We start from the raw sequence: 20984 nt of genomic DNA, 5'->3' as shown, positions 1-20984 counted from the left end.
GTCAACAAGTCGTGACAGACTCGCCAAAGGCCGTCATGGCAAAAAGTAGCAAAGGTGCGCAGGAATGAGCGGCATTGACGCGCTCGTTTCCTTGGCGATTTTTCTCAGCGTGAAAAACACTCCTCTTCAGTGGCCGCAACAGTAGTAGAAACATGTTTTTGAGGAAGGGTGCCCCCCTTCACTGATGGCAAAATGTTAAGCTGAATTAAGTACGATATTGAAGAAAAAAAAAAGTGAAATATCCATAGGGAAACTAAAACAAAAGCAATGCGGCGTAATTAGTCGGAAAAGGGCTTCTGTGTTGCGTCTGTGTACCTGTGCGGAGCGAACAAGCTGTCCATGTTCAGCGCGTCACGTCCGGACACTAACGCGAGGCGACAGCTTCTCGCACTCCAGCGTTCAGATCACCTCGAGTAGCTCGCATATCGGAGGAAATGAGCACACTTCCCCGGCGAGGCGATCAAACGCACGTTGACTCGGGCTGTCCGCGGGCGGGGTGGCCCGGGTCCCGCCCGCCGCGATGACACAACGGGCCTGCCGGTCCGGTCACCACGACAGCCGAGTGTGGACGAGAAAGCGTCCGCGGCGCTGCCACCTTAGCTTAGCGTCGCGCGTTGGAATATGCCGGCCGCTAATACGGCACCAGCGTCTCGTCCTCGTCTCTGCTTCCTGTCAAGCGCGCACGCCGCCGCCGCCGCCGCCCGTGTCACGTTTGTAGACCTTTTCGTCATGTTTGGAAACAACAGGCGGAAGTTAGTGAAATATAAGAGCTCGCCTGTGAGCTCATGTCAGATGTGCGGCGTTAAAAGATGACATCACCTTCATCAATCCGAACAAAAAAGTCCATTCATTAGCCTGTCCCTCACTGAGCGTGTTCACTACGTCTGGATTTCCACCACATTGATTTTTTTTTTTCATCAACGTACCTGTTGAAATGTAAATGACACTTTTGCTTAATGCTAACAGCCAATGCAAATTGCCATAGATGGGCTAAGAAAACTAGCATCAAACGCGCGGTAATTACAAACCTTTTAGCAACTTATTCGAACACAAGCAGCAGAAGCGCATACAACAATACTGACGGGCATAGCTTCTTTATCCTCTGCAAAGAATAACTAATATTGCCGTACTGAGAAGCCGGCAGAGGAGCTGAGTCTCCAGAAAACAGCACTGTATGACTGCATGCCTGGAGGTGGCCACACCAGGAGTAGCAGCACAATGGCCATTGAATTGACCCCCCAAACCCCCCCAAAACGGGGCCAAAACGCTTTAATGCTTGACATTAATTTTTCACATTACTTTGGATTCACTTGTTTTGTGGTCCGCCGTCACGAGCGAGGCGGCGCAGGACCCGGCGGCCGCTTGCTCACGTGGCCCGTCAGGTCCGCTTTGGAGCGGGTGGCGTGTGCAGGCTGACATGATTGCCTTCAAGCAGCGCCGCTGACTCGCAGCTGCAGCCACCGTTGCACACCTCCTCCTCCTTACTTGCCCCCCCCCCTCCCCCCCACCACTTCGTGACAGTAAGAGCACCTTGATGGATTGCCTTGCCAAAAGTGCTGATCAGAGAGGGTTCAAAGTTCACGTCAGCTGAGCAACTGCAATCACCTCAGATGTCCAACACAGCCCACAATATTGCCGACTTTTGCTTCATTATTAACTCATTCCCTGCCATTGACATCTTTATTTGTCTTTTCAGTCCAGCCATTCAATCCCAGGCACTTATTGATATATTTTTTTTTCAAACGTGAGGGTAAAAGAGGGTCTGAAGATGTCTGGCAGTGAATGAGTTAATTATGTCACGTTAAATGAACTTATTATGAATACATAAAGAATGATGCCTAGTTCTTACTGACTCATTCACTAAGCAGGGCAGAAATTCCCAAAAGTGTACTGGCAGTATGGCTTTCACAAAATGCAAATTGAATGGCCTTTTTGTGTGTGTTCTGCTTAAAAATGTATTTATTATACAGGTAGTTATTTGAATTGATAGAATTTCCGGTATAATAGAACACAGTTGTTTCTTTTGCATTTTTCCTCCTCTTGTCTCGCAAGAGAATGTTACAGAACAAAAGTGCCCACTGGGTTTCCTACTATGGCGCATTTCCGGTGTCGGTCGTCGGCCCTAATTGGCGCAGGCTCGTTAGCTCCGTTGGCTAACGCGACCGCTTGGTTTTTGTACGTTTATCCCGCCGCACGCCGCGCCCAAAAAGAGCAGACATGTAAAAGTTTGTGACATGTGTCAGGGCGGCGTGGAGACGGCGCCGCTGATGTAGGCCCAGCTGACAGGCGCAGATGGCTGTGGGACATTGCAGGTTTGGTACGTGTCAACTCGCATCGGCGTCACCCGCCGCAAATATGTCAACGCTGTCGTTAAAAAGGCACCATTTGGATTGCTTTGGAGTCGCGTCGATGCTTTTAGCGTTAGATGAGCCGGCAGACTCTGGGCAGCCTTGTTAGCTTAGCAGGCTAAGCTAAGGTTGGCGCCACAGATAGCAACTAGGCATCAATTCAAGCTTTAGTCATAATTGTGAAGAAGATGCACCGCAGTCAGATAATGCCTGTTTAATTCTTTGCATTCTGATATCATAGTGTTGTTTTTCTTTCCAGCATTTTTTTTGTGTTGATGTTTCTGGGGCTGTAGCAGCACTACTGTACACGGAAGCCTTTTCTTTCTTGTTTCGTGTCGAAACGGCAGGCCTGCATGCGTCTGACGTCATTTGCGTGCAGGCCTGAGAAGCAGATAATTTACCGAGGTTCAATCCCAATGCCGACGCTGCGAAAGGCGTCTTGTGCGCGGCCTCGAGAGGGTCAAGCCCGAGCTGCACGTGCGTACACGCGCACGACGGCTGAAGGTCATGTCGGCGTCTCTGTGCATAATGCACGAATCCCGCGAACCTTGGAAATCTCGCACGCCGACATTTGACTCAAGTAAATCACCGGCGCCCGCTGGCATTTCTATTAAGCTCCAGTGTGCCGCAGACGCTCACATGAATCAAGTGCAAATAACGCGGCGCAGAGTGTAAATCCCGTTGAACAGCCAAGGAAACCGACAAAATACGACATTTCATTGACGGCGTAATAGTTGAAAATCTCAAAGCACTCCAAAACTCATTTCTTTGAGATGTTGTTTTTAGAATTGCATGACCGACCGTTATGTCCCTCTGAAAATAACATGCTTGAGAAGACAGTACATATGCGTTTATTTCATTAAAATACAAAAAAATGAATGCATGTCCAAGTCTGTGGTTGACCGTCCAGTGTACAGTGAAGCCCGCCCGCCATGTTGCGCTCAAGAAAGCGTTTTTTGTTTTCTTTCTGTTTTTTACAGTATACGAGCATGTCGCAAGTTGAGAAGTACGTCCCAAAACCCAAAGTTGAACACAGGTGAAGCGTGACAAGATGTGGACGATGGATGTGCCAGTGGTCCTTTTAAGACTTTTTGGGAGCTTGCTAACAAATACATTTCGAGCTGCAACGATGGGAGAACATCATTCTGGAAGCCTCTTTTCGCAGCAGTGGGCCCCTCTTCAGGTCCTCCGTCGGCTGAAGCACGCCCGGCACACGTCGGCGTAACCAGTGCAAAGGATGGCGCATGTAAGTAGCACGAGCACGATTATGATAGAGCTGTTTTTTGTTTTGGTTTTTTGTCTGGTAGTGTGGAAAGGAGAGAGGGGCGGGGCTTGTGTCAGTCAGGCAGTGCTTCAAGCCAAAGGAGGACTTGGAGGCCCACTTGATGCGATACGTGGCTTTAAATAGCTTTTGATTTGCTAAGAAAACAGCTCTATCATATTTGGAAGTCAAACGTGTCGATGGTCAGGGGGGTCCTAAGTAAAGACAACGTAAGGCTCGCAGCTCACCAGACTTGATTAGGGCCGTTTCCTTTAAAGGGGAGGGGAAGTCCACCCAAAAATAGTCTTTTCAATATGTTCCATGTGCCCCCACAAGTCTAAACATGGCATTCGGATTCATATCTGGCTTGTGGAATATGAGTTAGGCAGCGCCACCTGTGATGTCATTTTCAGTCGACAGCAAGTGACAAAATGGCCGCTCCGTGAGATGTGCAAAAATGGGTGGATTCGACTGTTTAGCTCATATCCCACAAACGCAACATGACTTAGACTGCCGTGCTTGGGGCCGCATTGAACATTTTCTTGTCAAGAACATTGTTGGGTCGGCTTGCCCTGAAAACAGAACAAAGCGGGGGACAAGTGAGCGTCGGGTGTGAAACCCACCTTCCGGTATTGCGCGCCTCTGATACTACCCCTGAGGTGGAAAAGTTTATCGTCGTCACCCCCCCCCCCCCCAATCAGCAGCATAAATGGCAAAGTCAGAGCCAACGAGGTAACTTTGATTTGCTGTGCCGATACCGCTCTTGTGACTTTATTTCCCAGAATGCAACCGGCGCCGATTGCCTGCGTGAGTTGTCTCCTGGCCGACTAAGAAGAGCCCCGACGTCAGCGTTGGTCTTGCGCTTCTCGGAGGGGCGTGATGGAGGAGACGGCGCCGGCGGCATACATATTGATGACAGGCCCGGCGGGCGTGGTCCTCAGGTGCACGCCCTCCTGCCGCTCATCTGTAAACCATGTCTTTTCTGGAACGCACCAAGGAAAAGAAAAAAAAAATCAAACTGGGGGCTCGGATGTTAATGTTCCACATGCTGCCACTGGAGTGCGCCGTTTCGTGGTTAATACATCACATCAAAACAGCAGCGCCGAATGAATTCACGTGTGGCGCTTTGACGCGCGTTGCAAACGATTTCCCCCGAGTGCTTCTAATACGATCCTAGGTTGACTATACCGTAATTGTCTATTCATTGCATAAGACGCCGGCAAAGCATTACTGTTGTCTAAAAATAACTCAACACACCTTCTTATCACTAAGGTAGCACTGAAGCAACGCAGTTCGCTAACTGCGAGTATGCTGACATTGGCCATTTCAACTCAGTTGCTAACCAAAAAGAGCAGCACCAACAGGAGTCAGACTACTGCAAAGAGTGGAGTCGTGACATGCGGTTAATTACAAGCAGCCGAATGCTGTAAGTAGCTAATCAGCATTCCCGTCCATACCTTGGGCTGCCCTTTGTTTTCTTGAGGCGCTTTGGGGGAAACGCATGATGGCGAAATGCACAACAAAATGATGCATGCGCGGATAGTAAGTGTTAAAGTTTACGTTTAAAGGATACTTAACTCATTGTTCACATTTTGTCTATAATGAATTTGATAACCACATACATTTTTGTGTACAATGAACGCCTTTAAAAACACATTTTGTCACTTGCTGTGGACTGAAAATGACATCACAAGTACTCGGCTCGGCTTGCAAACTTCACATGAGCCGTTATTGGTCGCTGCCTTTCAGTCGACAGCAAGCCGCAAAATGTGCTTTTAAAGGCCTTAATTGCACATGAAAAAGAATCAAGTGGTCAAATTCATCATATATCCCGTTAAGAAAGCTAACTACAAGATGGCGGCGGTTTGTTTTGTTGTGCGTGGGCCGGACCATGTTTCCATTGTTCATAAGAGAGAAGATCAAGAAATAAACGCGTGTTCTGGAAAGCATTTGCCATTTGTGGATGTTTGGTTCCGTACTTGAGCTTGTCGCGCGGCTCCCTGCTCTTGGCGCGGTTGGCTCGGTTGATGGTGGCGATGGAGTGCGCGGACGAGCTTTTCTTGCTGGACGAGTGCGAGAGGCCGGCCCGCGACTGGCCGGCGTTGTGGTCGAACTGCATGAGGCAGAAGATGAGGTCCGAGGGCACCAGCTCGAAGGCGTAGGGCGGATTGGTGATCACGTAGCTGCGGGGGACATCCAGGACGCCCGCTGAAACCAACTTTGGGACACTTTTGCGAAATGTGGCGGCGGCGGGGCAAGACTCACCGTTTGGTGCACTGACTTTGCGCGTGGAGATGCGCGTCGCGTAGCCGATAGATGCCGAAGCAGAGCATGTTGTAGGTTTTCAAGGCTTTGCAAAAGAGGTCGCCGTAGCAACCACCATCCTAAGAAACGAGGCGAGGCAAAAAGGCCTTAGGTGGCACAATACATATATACGTGTGTATCGCGTACAGGCGGTAAATCTGATGACGTTTTGCCTTCTCACCCCAAGGTCGGCGAAGGGCCCGTCGTACAAGGCCAGCTGTGCCACGCGGCAGCGGTCCCTGTTGGCCAGCGTCTGCGGCGTGCTGTAGCCGCCGCGCAGGGCGTTCTCCTCCGCCAGCAGCCCCTCCAGCTCCGGCGTGGCGCCGCCCGTCACCAGCGTGCGGATCAGCGTCAGGATGTTGTCGTTGAAGTACGTCTAGGGCCCGGCGGTACAAGTACTTGTAAATCATGGCGAGCCATCTCTGTTAGCCATTCATATTGCCGCCACACCAGACGTTCTGACCTGATTCATTTCATGGTTTTTTTGTAATGTTAGAACATTTTTTTAAAAAAGGTGGGCAAAGTTGGCTTCCGCATCTGTCAAAACAAAAGGAAGTGATTCCTTTCAGTTCAGGTCACTTGCGCAACTTTTCAAACACTTGGCCTTATTCTTCTTGTTTTTTTTATAGTATTATGCAAGATAAGCTTAGTTATACATCGTTAGAAACTTTGATTTATAAGATGAACCAGAAGTCAAACTGTCAAAGTAAAATCTGAAAATGATCAGGTTACAATAATAAACTTATAATGTGAATGAAGTTTTTATTCTATACTTGACATGAAGACAAGAATTTTCCTTTTTCGGTTGACTCTTGTACCCTGTAGTTAATTTTTTTTTTACTTGTGCTTGACTACAGCCTGTGAGTACTTTTGCCACCTCCGCTCAGGGGGGAGGACGTAGGAAGTGGCTTGCAAGCAGCGTGACATCTCCCTAAGCCTCTTGTGACTGGCACGATGAACCGGGCCTGTCCACGAGCTAGCTTGCGCTCCGAAGGCCGCTTTGTTCCAACCTCACTCAAATTGAAAGGCAGCAGTCTTGCTCTTTCTCGCCCCTAATAGGATCAGAGCGCCTTTTTAATTTTTTCGCTTTGGCCATGCCACCATGTGGCACAGCTTGACCTTACTGTGGGTTATCCGTCGTTTCGCTCATAGCCAAGTGAGGAAATGTGGTGGAATCGTCACTGGGGAGAACTTACGGCGCTCATCAAGGAGTCCAGCACGCTGACGGCGAAGGCGGTGCCGCAGGCGAACGGCTGGGTCAGGTACAACTCCGTGTCGGGGTCGTCGTCGTCGTCCTGGTCCAGGAACTGAACGTTGGAATCGTTAACTAGGGACATTACCAAAAGAAGTAATATTTCAAAAATACCGAACATGTGTGAAAATTAGAATTTCAACGTTGAGGTTACATGTTCCAGCTAGATAGAGGCTTGTAGACTCGAATGTGTTTGACAGCCAAAGCAAGCAACTGCGAGCACAACGGTGTGAAAGGTGCGCTCAAAGGCAAAAAGCAAAAGGCAAGAAAGAGCAGAAAGCCTTCGGCAGCGTCCGCAAACGTCTTACCCAGCTCGGTAATCATTTGTACGCCGGTCCCGCTGCTTTTGTCCTGACTGAGTGAAATTGCAGGCGCTTTTTGCTTTTTGCTGGCCTTTGCTAACGGGCGTTGAGGGATAAACGGGGGGGTCGTTAGTCCACCGCGTTAGCGCCAGCGGGGCCGCGCGCGCGCGCGCGCGCGTCCAGCCTACCCAGTTCAGTGATGATGGGAATGTTGGCCCCCGTCGTCACCGAGGTCTGACGCGCGACGCCGTGGATCGGGCTGTTCTCGGGAGACGGGCGCTCCATACCCGGCGGCGTGAAGCCTGCGGAGCGCAACACATTGACGCATAGATCTCACCGTACGTGCCGCTGTCGCTAAAGGCAAGCAGACTGCGTTTCATACACAAGGTAACAAAATCATGCGAAGTACAAATGCTTTAGAGAAAGAAAAAGCCCCCACACTAGTTAACGGATTCCGGTAAATGGCCGAGTGGCGAAAGCGCTCAACCTCACTGACTACTTTTGTTCAAAGGAAAAACCAAGTTAGAGTTCAAAGCAGAGGTGGCAAAAATACTCCAAATTTTGTACACAGGTCAAAGTAAAGATCCTTGAAATTGTCTGTTTTTTGCTCACGCAAGATTTCCCTAAGAACGTCTTCAAGTACTTTTGCAAAGTCTATTGTCATTTCAACAATTTTAAGGAACTTTGAGCTTGAAATAAACAACTGAGTTGAATCGAATGGAGCTGTCCCACAGTTTTTCTTGTTGTTGCGTTTGTGTTTCCACCTCTCCGTACTCATCTCGGTCGCTACGGTAACCCGCTCACGAGTCACGTGACTCCAGCATCGGAGCATCGGAGCCGCCCCGGGCCGCTCACCTTGGGAATTGGCCTGCAAGACGCCGATGCTGTCGTCAAAGAGCATGGACTTGATGTTGAGCGAGGCCAAGATGCACTCTTTGTCCTGAAGCGACGCGTCGTCGATGTTGTTCTGATTGGCTGACAGGATGACGCACATGTCGCACAGGTTGATGTTGACGGCCCTCAGGTCTGCTCGGCTCAGCGGCGTGCCCTGAGCCACAGCGGGGAGGGGAGGGGAGGGTCCAAATCGCGTTAGCCCACCTACTACCTCTTTTCGCCACTGGGGGGCGATAGACTGGATAAAGTATATGGGAGTCTTAGTATTATCTGTCTACAAATGTAACACCCCAACACGAATGTTAGCCATTAGCCCACCTATGGCGTTTTGCACCGGTTAATTAAGCATTAGGCTAAGCACCGTTTCCGAAGGTTGTTCTAAACACACAATGCGTACATTTCTCAAACAAAAACAATCCTTTAAGATTCAACTATATTGGCATCGAATACATCTTACATTTGACTTAAAAACGGAATTCTGTTCAGTCATAAATGAGCCAGTGAATCAATGTTGTTGAAGAAGTGCGCAGTAGGTGACTCACGGGCAAAATGGAGACTTTGGGGAAATTGTGCAGCGTCTCCCACTCGCGCTTGAGGTACTCGAGCGAGCCCACGAAGACGATGTGCTTGAGCTCGTGGTAGTGGAAGTTGCTGGCCCTCAGCGGCATCACAAAGTTGCGCAGGCCGATCACCGCCGACTTGACGTCGCCGAAGATGCACACCACCACGTGGCCGCTCAGCACCGTCATGGCCGCCTCGCTTCGAGTCTGACCGGGAAAAAGTACAACCAAAACCGCTTTCAGACTGCGGCGGCAAGTAAAGTGAATTGGCATTCAGCCAACGCCCCCCAAATCTGGACAACTGAAAAACAGTTTGCCGCATCGTTTTCTGTCTTAGCAGCAATTATCTTCAAACGTGTCAAATGTATTTCGAACCAAATGTCTGAATTCACTTTCCAGATGGAGTGCAAGTACTTTAGCGGCGCTCACCAGGACGACCTTGTCGATGTCCTTGGACGGGCACCAGTGGAACATGCCCGTGGAGTCGTACTTCTTCACGTTCTCGTCTACGCTCTCCATCTGCTCGTTGACGGAGATGAGGAGCGGCTCGTGTCTGAGGGAGACGAAGAGGGAGAGTTGCGAGGTGCCGGGACCTTCCCCGACGTACGCAAGAGGCAGCGTCGCACAAAAGATTTCCCAGCCGCGACCGATGGCGGCGCCCCGGCAGGGTGGGAAAGGCGGCGGCGACCGGCACGAGCGCAAAGACAATTACGGCAGCCTTTTGTGCGGCTTCTTGACGGTGAGCTGCGCGCCGTGAAAGCTTTTAAATATTTCAGCCATTTGTCCAATCGCGTTGGCGTCCCAAACTGAAGGCCCCCCGTTAATGTTTGAAGAGGGCCGCGTGGAAGGAAGCACCAGCTCCTGTCGTGCCGCACGCCAAGCTACTACAAAAGAAGGCGGGAAGGGTACATGATACCGTTTACAAAAACAAAATCAGCCAAGGTACAAAGAGCAAATATCAGAGAATAATGGACGCTTATGTTTTTCTTGAGGTGGAACAGTTTAAAGAAAAAAAAAAACACACACAAATGTACCATCATTTTCAAGAACAAAGAGAGGAATGCGTAGGTCCCAGAATAAAATCCAGGAAGAGAGGTGAATTTGCAAATGCTAAACTGCAATTATAGTCCTTCACTAAGTCAACCACAAACGCGCTTAAGCTTCTCCACATGCCAGCCCACCCACCAAGTCCCGCCTCTAAAAGGCACGGGAACTACGACATGTTTTTACTTTACAAGTATTTGAAGCGTGGGGGTGGGGCTAGTGCCGGTCTGCCCCCTCCCCTGCTGGACAATATTTGAACAGAAGTAGTGACTCACTGCAATTTGGAAGCCTGTTGACAACATGGTCCCTCACTCAAATCTGTCCCCAAAGCAACAACAACTCACTATTTTCCTTCCCGAGCTCGCCGCGGCCATCGAAGCCTCGAAAGGCGGACGGATGGCCGACTAAGTCAAAGGGGGTCCGTCTATGCTTAAAGCAGAAGTCAACCCAAACATATTTTATGTTTTATTCAAGAATATGTTCCCAGCAGGCCCACTAGTTGAAACACGGCATTGATCGGATTAATTTAGCATTTGTGCAACATAAATTAAGCAGCAAAATGCACTCGTTTTTAGCCATCTCTGGGGGCGGCCATTTTGTCTTCTATCGACTGAAAATGACATCACAGCCGCTCACGACGACCAATCGCGGCTGACCTGTTTTCTGAATCGGAGCTGTGATTGGTCGTTGTGATGTCATTTTCAGTCGACAGAAGACAAAATGGCCGCCCCAGAGATGGCTAAAAACGAATGCATTAACACTTATTCCACAAACGCAATATTTATCAGAATGCCCCGTTTCAACTAGTGGGCTTGCATAGAACATCTTCTTGGAAAAAATATGTTTGGATCGACTTCCGCTTTAATGGGTTTATTTTCAAATTTTTCCCGTCAGTTACGGATGAGCGGACCGGTCCGTCACATCGACGGAATGCACAGCTCTGCCGATGTGTCGAAAGGTCTGTTTTCGTCACTTTCAACATTGTGAGCGAGGGGTCAACCGATACAACTTTAGAAAAGAGGGTTTCTCTATGTGGCAGCTTTTCATCGTGCTGCGTGTGAGTCGGTCGGGCTTGTTGAGTGTAGCGCCGAGCCCATATTTGAAGCGAGCGGGGTAAAAAGAGGACAACGGTTATCAGCTGAGGGGTTCAAACGACGTCAGCGCCAACTGTCGGGACGCCGCGCTTCCATTTGCACTTCAAAAAACTCGCGACATCAAAGCGGGCGACGTTATGTGCTTGAAAGCCACAGACAGCAGCCTTCTGTCTCTGTCCAAAACCTTTTAGAATCCGTCCAGTCCCCCTCGTCCAGATGGGCTCTGTGGAAGAATGCGACGTTAAGTACGTTCTTAAGTATGCATGAAAATGCGCCCCGAAACGGGCCATCCCTTCAGGCTGCGCCGGAGCTGAGCCGAGCCGAGCCAAGCGCCGCCGCCGCCTCCTCCTCCTCCTCCTCCTCCTCCGGGGGGCGACACCTGGCCGGACGGCCTCGCTTTGTCCCCATAAAAATGCTCCAATTTTTGGAGGACTTCAATTAATCGTAATTGGTATCACATCATTTCCAACATGTCGCGTCTTTTTCCCGAAGCCTAATAAACATGAAAGCATTTAATGGTAAATATTTGATGGCAGGTCTGAGGCGGGGCGGGGCGGCGCAGGCTCGCCGTCACTCGGGCTCAGCCGTCGGCGCTCATGACGGCCGGGCGCGGCGCCGCCTGCCAGGACGGCCGTCGCTCACCGTCAGCCGCGTCCGAGGAAACACTTTGTGACACGCTAAGCATTAGACGAGTCGCGTGACCCTTCGCGGAGGCTGCGCGGATGCCGTCGACGACTCAACACTAACAACATCGAGCGGCGTAATTAAGAGTTCCGCACGGAAGGCGATGTAGTGCCAGATGACGTCAACACTAACATACTGCGCATGTCAATTTGAATTGTTTTGACAGCTTTATATGAAATAAAAATAATGTCATTCATTTTTTAATTGCATTGTAATTTGAACAAAAATATATTCAAAAAGAAAAACACTAGTAAAGTAGAAATTGTTTAATATGTATATTTGTACATACAAGGAAGTTAAAAAAAAAAACTGTTTTACATTTCGTTAGCCTACTAGCATAGTTGGCCAAATCATTTTTGAACATCTCTGAACAAAAATAAGGCAATATATTTAATGAGAATCTAAGAAGAAAACTTTTTATTTTATTTTTTTAACTGTCACAATCGGTCAGTTAAAAACGCCATATTAGCAATCATGAGGCGAGCGGGTTGAACTTTTCCTTTCCATGGCCTACAAATGTGTCTGTTTGAAAATAAATGTGAGCACAAAAGTTTGCACACCGCTGCTGTGCATCAGCTCGTTGTAAAATTGCTTTGCGCACACGCATGAGCTTCGCGTCAAAGGCGTGTGTGCTCTTCAAACTCCAAAGCCAATCTGGCCGCCATGACTTATTCACCAAGGCCCGCAGGCCACACATTGACTGGAGATCCCCATTTCAAGGAGCACACACTCAGCTTGTTGTTGCGGCCGACTCGCCCCGAGGCTACATCAGGAAACGCCACTGCGGGCTAAGCAACTTGGCCGTGATGTTGCGCCCGCCGCAAACAAAACACGTGGCTGATGTTGTTGTTTGCTCAAAGGCCGGCCGGGATGAATTTGGCCCCGAATCCTTTGTGAGCAACTGGCCGCAATACGTTGCTCCGTTTTGGATTAGGATTGTTTTTTTCATGACCTGAATGTGTTCCGGACAGCCAGAAAAAAGCATTTTTATAACGCTGTGCACTGTGCTGTCAGCCAATTGCATCGTGTCCCGTACGTCACGGCGCCATACAGTAAAAGCGTCGTTGATTGCCGTAGAAGAGTCACGCGGCCCCGGTGAGCAACAAGGGCATTATTTGCGCTCGCAATCAATAAGCGTCCACGTAATTGCGCGGGACAAGATAAAAGCCAGGAAGCGTTTGGGTCGCCATCCCACAAGAGAAGAATCGCCCGAGGCCGTCCGTCCTGGGACTGGCTGCTGCTATCATTAGCGCCGCGCTACTCTTCAAACGCCACTGGCATGACCTTTATGTGAAAACTACTTTAAATGACTACAGATGTTTATTTTGACAACCAATGTATTTTTGCTCTAATCAAATAATGCTGTTGTCGTTGCAGGGCCGTCCTACCGTGCGATCTTTGGCGAGGAGTTGGGAGAGTTCCTCGTGCCTCCGTTGCGCTGCTTCTTTTTCGACGACAGTACCGACTGTTGGTCGTCTTCAACTGCAACGACAGGGAGGACATGTTCAAATTTGGAACCACAAAGTCACATCAGGAGCGCAATACTGGCAAGGTAACAGCAACAAGCCAAGCCAGCTTAGTCTTAGTTTTTTGTTTTTACAACGCGCCGAATCGGTCCAAAACGTAATTGTCTTCATAATATGGTGATTTGAGTAACGAGCTTGGTCACGGCCCAAATTCAACTTGTAAGTCGAGGGACGACCCCAGCCTCTCCCAATCTCCCAATGTTGGATGTCACGGACAGCGTGTTGTGTTTTATATATGAACACACACGTATCAAAGACGGCAAACATGCTGGAGGGTGACACCGTAATGGAAAAGGGCGAGGGGGAGCGGGGGCGGGGTTGTTCCAGCGGTGCTCCGACAACAATGTCCGCTCACATGTTGGCGGCCCGTTGAATATTTCATGCGGCGCAGCTGACATCTGCACACGCTGCCTCATTAGTGGGGAACGCTGACACGCAGCGCGCACTTAGCGCCACTGGCGCTGTCGCTACTTGACTGCGCCTGCGGCCGTCTTGCGACACTCCGGGCGGAGCCGAGGCCCACCTGGCCCGCCTGGCTCAGGACCCCGCCCCCCAACCCCCACTGAGCAATCCTCCCCGGTGGCGGTTCACCAAAAGACTGAGCCGAGGGGTGCCGCTCGGCTATCGAGACCTGTTGTGGCCTCGCCAGGTGTCAATTTAAGTTGACCTTTTGAATTGAGGAGCTGTCGCGAATGGTTGGTTGTACAGGGACGATGGCTAAACTGTCTGGTGGCATAGTTGACACTTGTTAAGGGACAGACTGGGACTCAGACCTCAGAGGCAAAAGTTTTATAACAAGTATAAGGAAAATGTTTGCTTGGGTTGTCCGTTTCACTTCTATTTCCATTAGTGAGTCTATGGCAATTCTGTTAGCATTAAGCTAGCACACATTCAAGATCAAGTGGTTTGCTGGAATATTTTGGTATTTAAACATAAAGTGGAACTACGGTTTTTGAATGCCTCACTTTTCCTATGATTTTACTTTCAATGTATTTCTTTTGCATCGTAAATTTTGTCCCAGTTTTCGTTAAACCACGCACGTTTTTTTTTTCTTAATATCATCTATTGACATTTTGCTGGGTGTAACCCAAGCCAAAACACTTTGTGAATAATGTCTGCGTTGTGAATTTGAATAAATCATTATTCATCATTAAAGCATTAATATCAGCATAATTCTTCCTGGCACAAGAATGCTAATATTTGAATAATTTAACAAAAGACTCATTTCTATTAAACACCACTTAACCGCCACGTCGGGCATGAATTAGTAAAAATGCTTTCAGGTGTTCCCGTCAATTGTTATGCCACAGGAACACGAGGCGGCTGACAATGTGGATTAGCAGCAAGACTCCCAATTTGAGTCTCCGAATGTGACTGACGGGGTGGCCATTATCAACCCAAGCGCATTTGTTTGGTGGACCGTGATGTTGGAGCACCATCTGGTGCTGAGGCCATGGAAGAAAATCAAATGTATAGTAAGGCGTTTTTTGGAGAGAAAAAAAACAACCATGTATAGTAAGGCGTTTAAAAAAAAACAAAAAAAAACGCCCATGTAGACATTTTTTGAAAAAAAAAATAGATAGTAAAAAAAAAATGCCTTAGATGTTTTTTTTTTTCCCTCCACAAAAAACACCTTACTGTACATGTTTTTTTTTCCTATCCCAAAAAAAAACGTCTTACTATACATGGTCAGGTTTTTTTTCCTCTCCAAAAAACGTCTTACTATACATGTTCATTTTTTAAAAATTTTTTATTCTTACTGTACATGGTTGTATTTGATTCCAAAAAACGCCCTACAATACACGGTTGGGTTTTTTGTCCAAAAAACACCTTACGCCATGGTTGTTGGTTTTTTTGTGCTGAGGTGACTTTTTAAAAACACCTTACTATACATAGTCACTTTTTTCCCCCAAATAACTCCTTACTATACGTGGTCAGTTTTTCTCTCCAAAAAACGCCAACAATACGTGGTCGGGTTTTTTGTCCAAAAACCTCCTCCTATACACGGTTGTTTTTTTCCTCTCCAAAAAACGGCTTATTATACATGGTCGTTTTTTTTTTAAAACCCTTACCTCGTTTTTTCCAAAAAAAGGTAAGGGTATTCCCTTACTTCGTTTATTAAAAAAAAGGTAAGGGTATATATACTCTTACCTTATTTTTCAAAGAAAAGATAAAGGTATAGCCTTAGATCATTTTTCGAAAAAAAGGTAAGGGGACACCCTTCCCTCGTTTTTTGAAAAAAAAAACGCCTTACTATATACCCTTACCTCATTTTTAGAAAAAAAAAAGCTAAGGGTATACCCTTACATCGTTTTTCGAATAAAGGCCAACTTACTATACCCTGACCTCGTTTTTCGTATACCCTTATCTTTTATATGTTCCACAAACAATGCCTAAATTGACCATAGTTGAGTGGTTAGAGCAGAGGTTTGTGACATGGATGACAAGGGTTCAATTCCAGCCTTAGACAGCTTTGAGCTGAGCGTCTCGTTCATCTCATATTGTCACGCTTAATATTATTCCATAGAATGAATTATAATTACACATCATTTAACTGCTATTTAAAAAACAAACAAAAAAAAAAAAACCTGCCTTTTATACATGGGACATTTTCAAAATCCCACAACTGAAACACATATGACTTCACATGCTTTCTTATCCTGGCTTTAGCTCACCTGGTAGAGTCCCTTCCCTATTGACCAGGAGGTTGATGGTTCGAATCCCACCTCTGTCTGAACATTATTGTTGTTAAATGAATGATCTAAATGTTGAAAGTTTTATATCGTTTTTCCTAAAAAAAAGGTAAGGGTATATATACCATTATATTGTTTTTTTAAAAAAAAGGTAAGGGTATACCCTTACCTCGTTTTTCGAAAAAAAAAGCCTTACCTCGTTTTTCGAAAAAAAGGTAAGAGTATACTTTGATCTTGTTTTTCGAAAAAAAAAACAAAAAAAAACGCAATGCTATCCCTAAAAAAGTTAAGGGTATACTCTTACCTTGTTTTTTTAAAAAAAGGTAAGGGTATACCCTTTTTCGAAAAAAAACCCTGCAATGCTATCCCTAAAAAAGTTAAGGGTATACCCTTACATCGTTTTTCTAAAAAAAGGTAAGGGTATACCCTGACCTCGTTTTTCAAAAAAAAAAACCTTACCTTGATTTTCGAAAAAAAGGTAAGAGTATACCTTTACATCATTTTTCGAAAAAAAGGTAAGGGTATACCCTTACCTCGTTTTTGGAAAAAAAAAGGTACGGGTATCCCCTTATATACCCTCATTTTTCGAAAAAACGTCTTACTATACCCTTACCTCATTTTTCGAAAAAACGCCTTACTATACCCTTACATCATTTTTCGAAAAAAAAATGCCTTACCTTACCCTTACCTCGTTTTTTTTAAAAACGCCTTACTATACCCTTACATAACTTTTCAAAAAAAGGTAAGGGTATACCCTTACATCATTTTTTTGAAAAAACGCCTTAAACGCCTCGAAAAAAAGGTAAGGGTATACCCTTACCTCGTTTTTTGAAAAAACGCCTTACTATACCCTTACCTCATTTTTTTTTAAAAAACGCCTTACTATACCCTTACCTCGTCTTTTGACAAAAAGGTAAGGGTATACCCTTATATACCCTCATTTGTCGAAAAAACGCCTTACTATACCCTTACCTCATTTTTCGAAAAAACGCCTTACTATATATACCCTTACCTCATTTTTTTGAAAAAACGCCTTACTATACCCTTACATAATTTTTCAAAAAAACGCCTTAAACGCCTCGAAAAAAAGGTAAGGGTATACCCTTACCTCGTTTTTTGAAAAAACGCCTTACTATACCCTTACCTCATTCTTTTTTTAAAAAACGCCTTACTATACCCTTACCTCGTCTTTTGACAAAAAGGTAGGGGTATACCCTTATATACCCTCATTTGTCGAAAAAACGGCTTACTATACCCTTACCTCATTTTTCGAAAAAACGCCTTACTATATATACCCTTACCTCATTTTTTGGAAAAAACACCTTACTATACCCTTACATAATTTTTTTGAAAAAACGCCTTAAACGCCTCGAAAAAAAGGTAAAGGGTATACCCTTACCTCATTTTTCGAAAAAAAAGCCTTACTATACCCTTACCTCGTTTTTAGAAAAAAAAAGACCACCTTACTCTACCCTTACCTCGTTTTTAAAAAAAACAAAAAAAAAACACGCCTTACTATACCGACCTCGTTCTATGTATACCCTTATCTTTTATATGTTCCACAAACAATGCTTAAGTTGACCATAGTTGAGTGGTTAGAGCAGATGTTTGTGACATGGATGACTAGGGTTCAATTCCAGCCTTAGACTGCTTTTAGCTGAGCTTCAAGTTCATCTCATATTGTCACGTTTAATATTGTTCCGTATAATGAATTGTCATTTAACTGCTATTTAAAAAAAACAAAAAACAAAAAAACGTGCCTTTTATACATGAACATTTTCAGAATCCCACAAGTGAAACACAAATGACTTCACATGCTTTCTTATCTGGCTTCAGCTCACCTGGTAGAGTCCCTTCCCTATTGACCAGGAGGTTGACGGTTCAAATCCCACCTCCGTCTGAACATTAATGTTGTTACATGAAGGATCTAAATGTTGAAAGTTTTACATCGTTTTTCTAAAAAAAAAAAAAAAAAAAAAAAGGTAAGGGTACACCCTTACCTCGTTTTTGGAAAAAAACGCCTTACTATATCCTTACCTCATTTTTCGAAAAAACGCCTTACCTCGTTTTTCGAAAAAAACGCCTTACTATACCCTTACCTCGTTTTTAAAAAAAAAAACGCCTTACCTCGTTTTTCGAAAAAAACGCCTTACTATACCCTTACCTTTTTTTTCAAAAAAAAAAACGCCTTACTATACCCTTACCTCGTTTTTTAAAAAAAAAAACGCCTTACTATATCCTTACCTCATTTTTCGAAAAAACGCCTTACCTCGTTTTTCGAAAAAAACGCCTTACCTCGTTTTTCGAAAAAAACGCCTTACTATACCCTTACCTTTTTTTTCAAAAAAAAAAAACGCCTTACTATATCCTTACCTCATTTTTCGAAAAAACGCCTTACCTCGTTTTTCGAAAAAAACGCCTTACTATACCCTTACCTCGTTTTTTAAAAAAAAAAACGCCTTACTATACCCTTACCTCGTTTTTCAAAAAAAATGGTAAGGCTATACCCTTACCTTTTTTTTTCGAAAAAAACGCCTTACTATACCCTTACCTCATTTTTTTTTAAAAACGCCTTACTATACCCTTACCTCGTTTTTCAAAAAAAGTGGTAAGGGTATACCCTTACCTTTTTTTTCGAAAAAAACGCCTTACTATACCCTTACATCGTTTTTTTAAAAAAACTCCTTACTATACCCTTACATCATTTTTCGAAAAAAAGGTAAGGGTACACCCTTATATACCCTCGTTTTTCAAAAAAAAAAAAAAAAAAACCTTACTATACCGACCTCGTTTTTTGTATACCCTTATCTTTTATATGTTCCACAAACAATGCCTAAGTTGACCATAGTTGAGTGGTTAGAGCAGAGGTTTGTGACATGGATGACTAGGGTTCAATTCCAGCCTTGGACTGCTTTTAGCTGAGCTTCAAGTTCATCTCATATTGTCACGTTTAATATTGTTCCGTATAATGAATTGTCATTTAACTTAAAAAAATTTTTTGACACATTTTCAGAATCACGCACGTGAAACACAAATGAACATTACTTCACATGCTTTAGTAGCCTTACTATACCCTTACATAATTTTTCGAAAAAAAAGGTAAGGGTATCACCTTACCTCGTTTTTTGACAAAAAGGTAAGGGTATACCCTTATATCCCCTTATTTACCTTCATTAAAAAAAAAACCCTTACTATACCCTTACCAGTTTTTTCTAAAAAAAAAAAAAAACGCCTTACTATACCCTGACATTTTTCGAAAAAAAGGTAAGGGTATACCCTTATCTCGTTTTTGGAAAAAAATGGTAACCCTTATTTCGAAAAAAAACACCTTACCTCGTTTTTCGAAAAAAAGGTAAGAGTATACCCTTACATCGTTTTTCGAAAAAAAGTTAAGGGTATACCCTTACCTCATTTTTTGAAAAAAAGTTAAGGGTATACCCTTACCTCGTTTTTTTAAAAAAAGGTAAGGGTATACCCTTACCTCGTTTTTCAAAAAAAAAATGCCTTACTATACCCTTACCTTGTTTTTAGAAAAAAACGCCTTACTATACCCTTACCTCGTTTTTCGAAAAAAATGGTAAGGGTATACCCTTACCTGTTTTTTCTAAAAAAAAAAAAAAAAAAAAGCCTTACTATACCCCTTACCTCAAGGAAGCGCTGTTTTGCTTCACCTCAAAGTAAGGGTATACCCTTACCTCGTTTTTTTAAAAAAGATAAGGATATACCCTTCCATCATTTTTCGAAAAAAAGGTAAGGGTACACTCTTACCTCGTTTTTCGAAAAAAACGCCTTACCTCGTTTTTCGAAAAAAAGGTAAGAGGATACTATACCCTTATATCATTTTTCGAAAAAAAGGTAAGGGTATAACCTTACCTCGTTTTTTGAAAAAAAAGGTAAGGGTGTTCCCGTTTTTGAAAAAAAAAAGTAAGGGTATACCCTGACCTCGTTTTTCGAAAAAAAATAACCGCATTGCTATACCTAAAAAAGTTAACGGTATACCCTTACCTCGTTTTTTGGAAAAAAAAAGAAAAATAAAAAAAAAAAAAAGGGAAGGGTATACCCTCACCTAGTTTTTCGAAAAAAACGCCTTGCATCATTTTTCGAAAAAAAGTAAGGGTATACCCTTACCTCGTTTTTTGAAAAAAAAATGCCTTACTTTACCCTTACCTCGTTTTTTGACAAAAAGGTAAGGTTATACCCTCATATCCCCTTATATACCCTCATTTTTCGAAAAAACGCCTTACTATACCCTTACCTCATTTTTTTGAAAAAACGCCTTACATAAAAAACGCCTTACCTCGTTTTTCGAAAAAAAGGTAAGGGTATACCCTTATATCGTTTTTCGAAAAAAAGGTAAGGGTATACCCTTACCTCGTTTTTTGAAAAAAAGCTAAGGGTATACCCTTACCTTTTTTAAAAAAAAAAAAAAAAAAAAAAAGCCTTACTATACCCTTACCTCAAGGAAGCACTGTTTTGCTTCACCTCAAAGTAAGGGTATACCCTTACCTCGTTTTTTTAAAAAAAATAAGGGTATACCCTTATATCATTTTTTGAAAAAAAGGTAAGGGTACACCCTTCCATCATTTTTCGAAAAAAAGGTAAGGATACACCCTTACCTCGTTTTTCGAAAAAAACGCCTTACCTCGTTTTTCGAAAAAAAGGTAAGAGTATACTATACCCTTATGTCATTTTTCGAAAAAAAGGTAAGGGTATATATAACCTTACCACGTTTTTTGAAAAAAAAGGTAAGGGTGTTCCCGTTTTTGAAAAAAAAAAGTAAGGGTATACCCTGACCTCGCTTTTCGAAAAAAAAAATAACCGCATTGCTATACCTAAAAAAGTTAACGGTATACCCTTACCTCGTTTTTTGAAAAAAAAATGCCTTACTTTACCCTTACCTCGTTTTTTGACAAAAAGGTAAGGTTATATCCTTATATCCCCTTATATACCCTCATTTTTCGAAAAAACGCCTTACTATACCCTTACCTCATTTTTTTGAAAAAACGCCTTACATAAAAAACG

The 20984-nt window shown here is 44.5% G+C and overlaps 1 protein-coding gene and 1 long non-coding RNA gene across 15 annotated transcripts in view; one reads left to right on the top strand and one right to left on the bottom strand.

The window, feature by feature from the left end:
- The window catches only part of LOC147128756 (uncharacterized), a 110015-nt gene extending 103348 nt beyond the window's left edge, over positions 1-6667 (top strand). For 2 of the 4 annotated variants that reach the window (XR_015082407.1, XR_015082409.1), the window contains 2 exons: positions 3329-3594; positions 4392-6667. This is a non-coding gene — a long non-coding RNA (uncharacterized LOC147128756). Of the gene's footprint in view, positions 1-2243; positions 2318-3328; positions 3595-4391 lie in introns of all 4 variants that reach the window. The other 2 variants (XR_015082410.1, XR_015082408.1) reach the window with 2 other exon arrangements.
- LOC147128755 (calcium-activated potassium channel subunit alpha-1a-like) overlaps positions 3184-20984 on the bottom strand; it is a 44920-nt gene continuing 27119 nt past the window's right edge. For 5 of the 11 annotated variants that reach the window (XM_086015855.1, XM_086015856.1, XM_086015860.1 and 2 more), the window contains 12 exons: positions 13132-13225; positions 11244-11282; positions 9351-9474; positions 8904-9128; positions 8323-8515; positions 7656-7769; positions 7474-7563; positions 7110-7240; positions 6095-6289; positions 5875-5993; positions 5589-5792; positions 3184-4591 (listed from right to left, as the gene is read on the bottom strand). In XM_086015855.1, the coding sequence (XP_085871981.1) occupies positions 4570-4591; positions 5589-5792; positions 5875-5993; positions 6095-6289; positions 7110-7240; positions 7474-7563; positions 7656-7769; positions 8323-8515; positions 8904-9128; positions 9351-9474; positions 11244-11282; positions 13132-13225 (1550 nt within the window). In that variant the 3' untranslated portion in view covers positions 3184-4569. Of the gene's footprint in view, positions 4592-5588; positions 5793-5874; positions 5994-6094; positions 6290-6376; positions 6451-7109; positions 7241-7473; positions 7564-7655; positions 7770-8322; positions 8516-8903; positions 9129-9350; positions 9475-11243; positions 11283-13131; positions 13226-20984 lie in introns of those variants that run through there. The other 6 variants (XM_086015859.1, XM_086015866.1, XM_086015858.1 and 3 more) reach the window with 5 other exon arrangements.

The sequence above is a fragment of the Filicampus tigris genome, chromosome 19 (assembly GCF_054856515.1).
Source record: "Filicampus tigris isolate MCC_2025a chromosome 19, RoL_Ftig_1.0, whole genome shotgun sequence".
Classification (NCBI taxonomy): domain Eukaryota; kingdom Metazoa; phylum Chordata; class Actinopteri; order Syngnathiformes; family Syngnathidae; genus Filicampus; species Filicampus tigris.
Note: the sequence above shows the minus strand (reverse complement) of the source record. Positions and strands in the feature narration are given on the sequence as shown.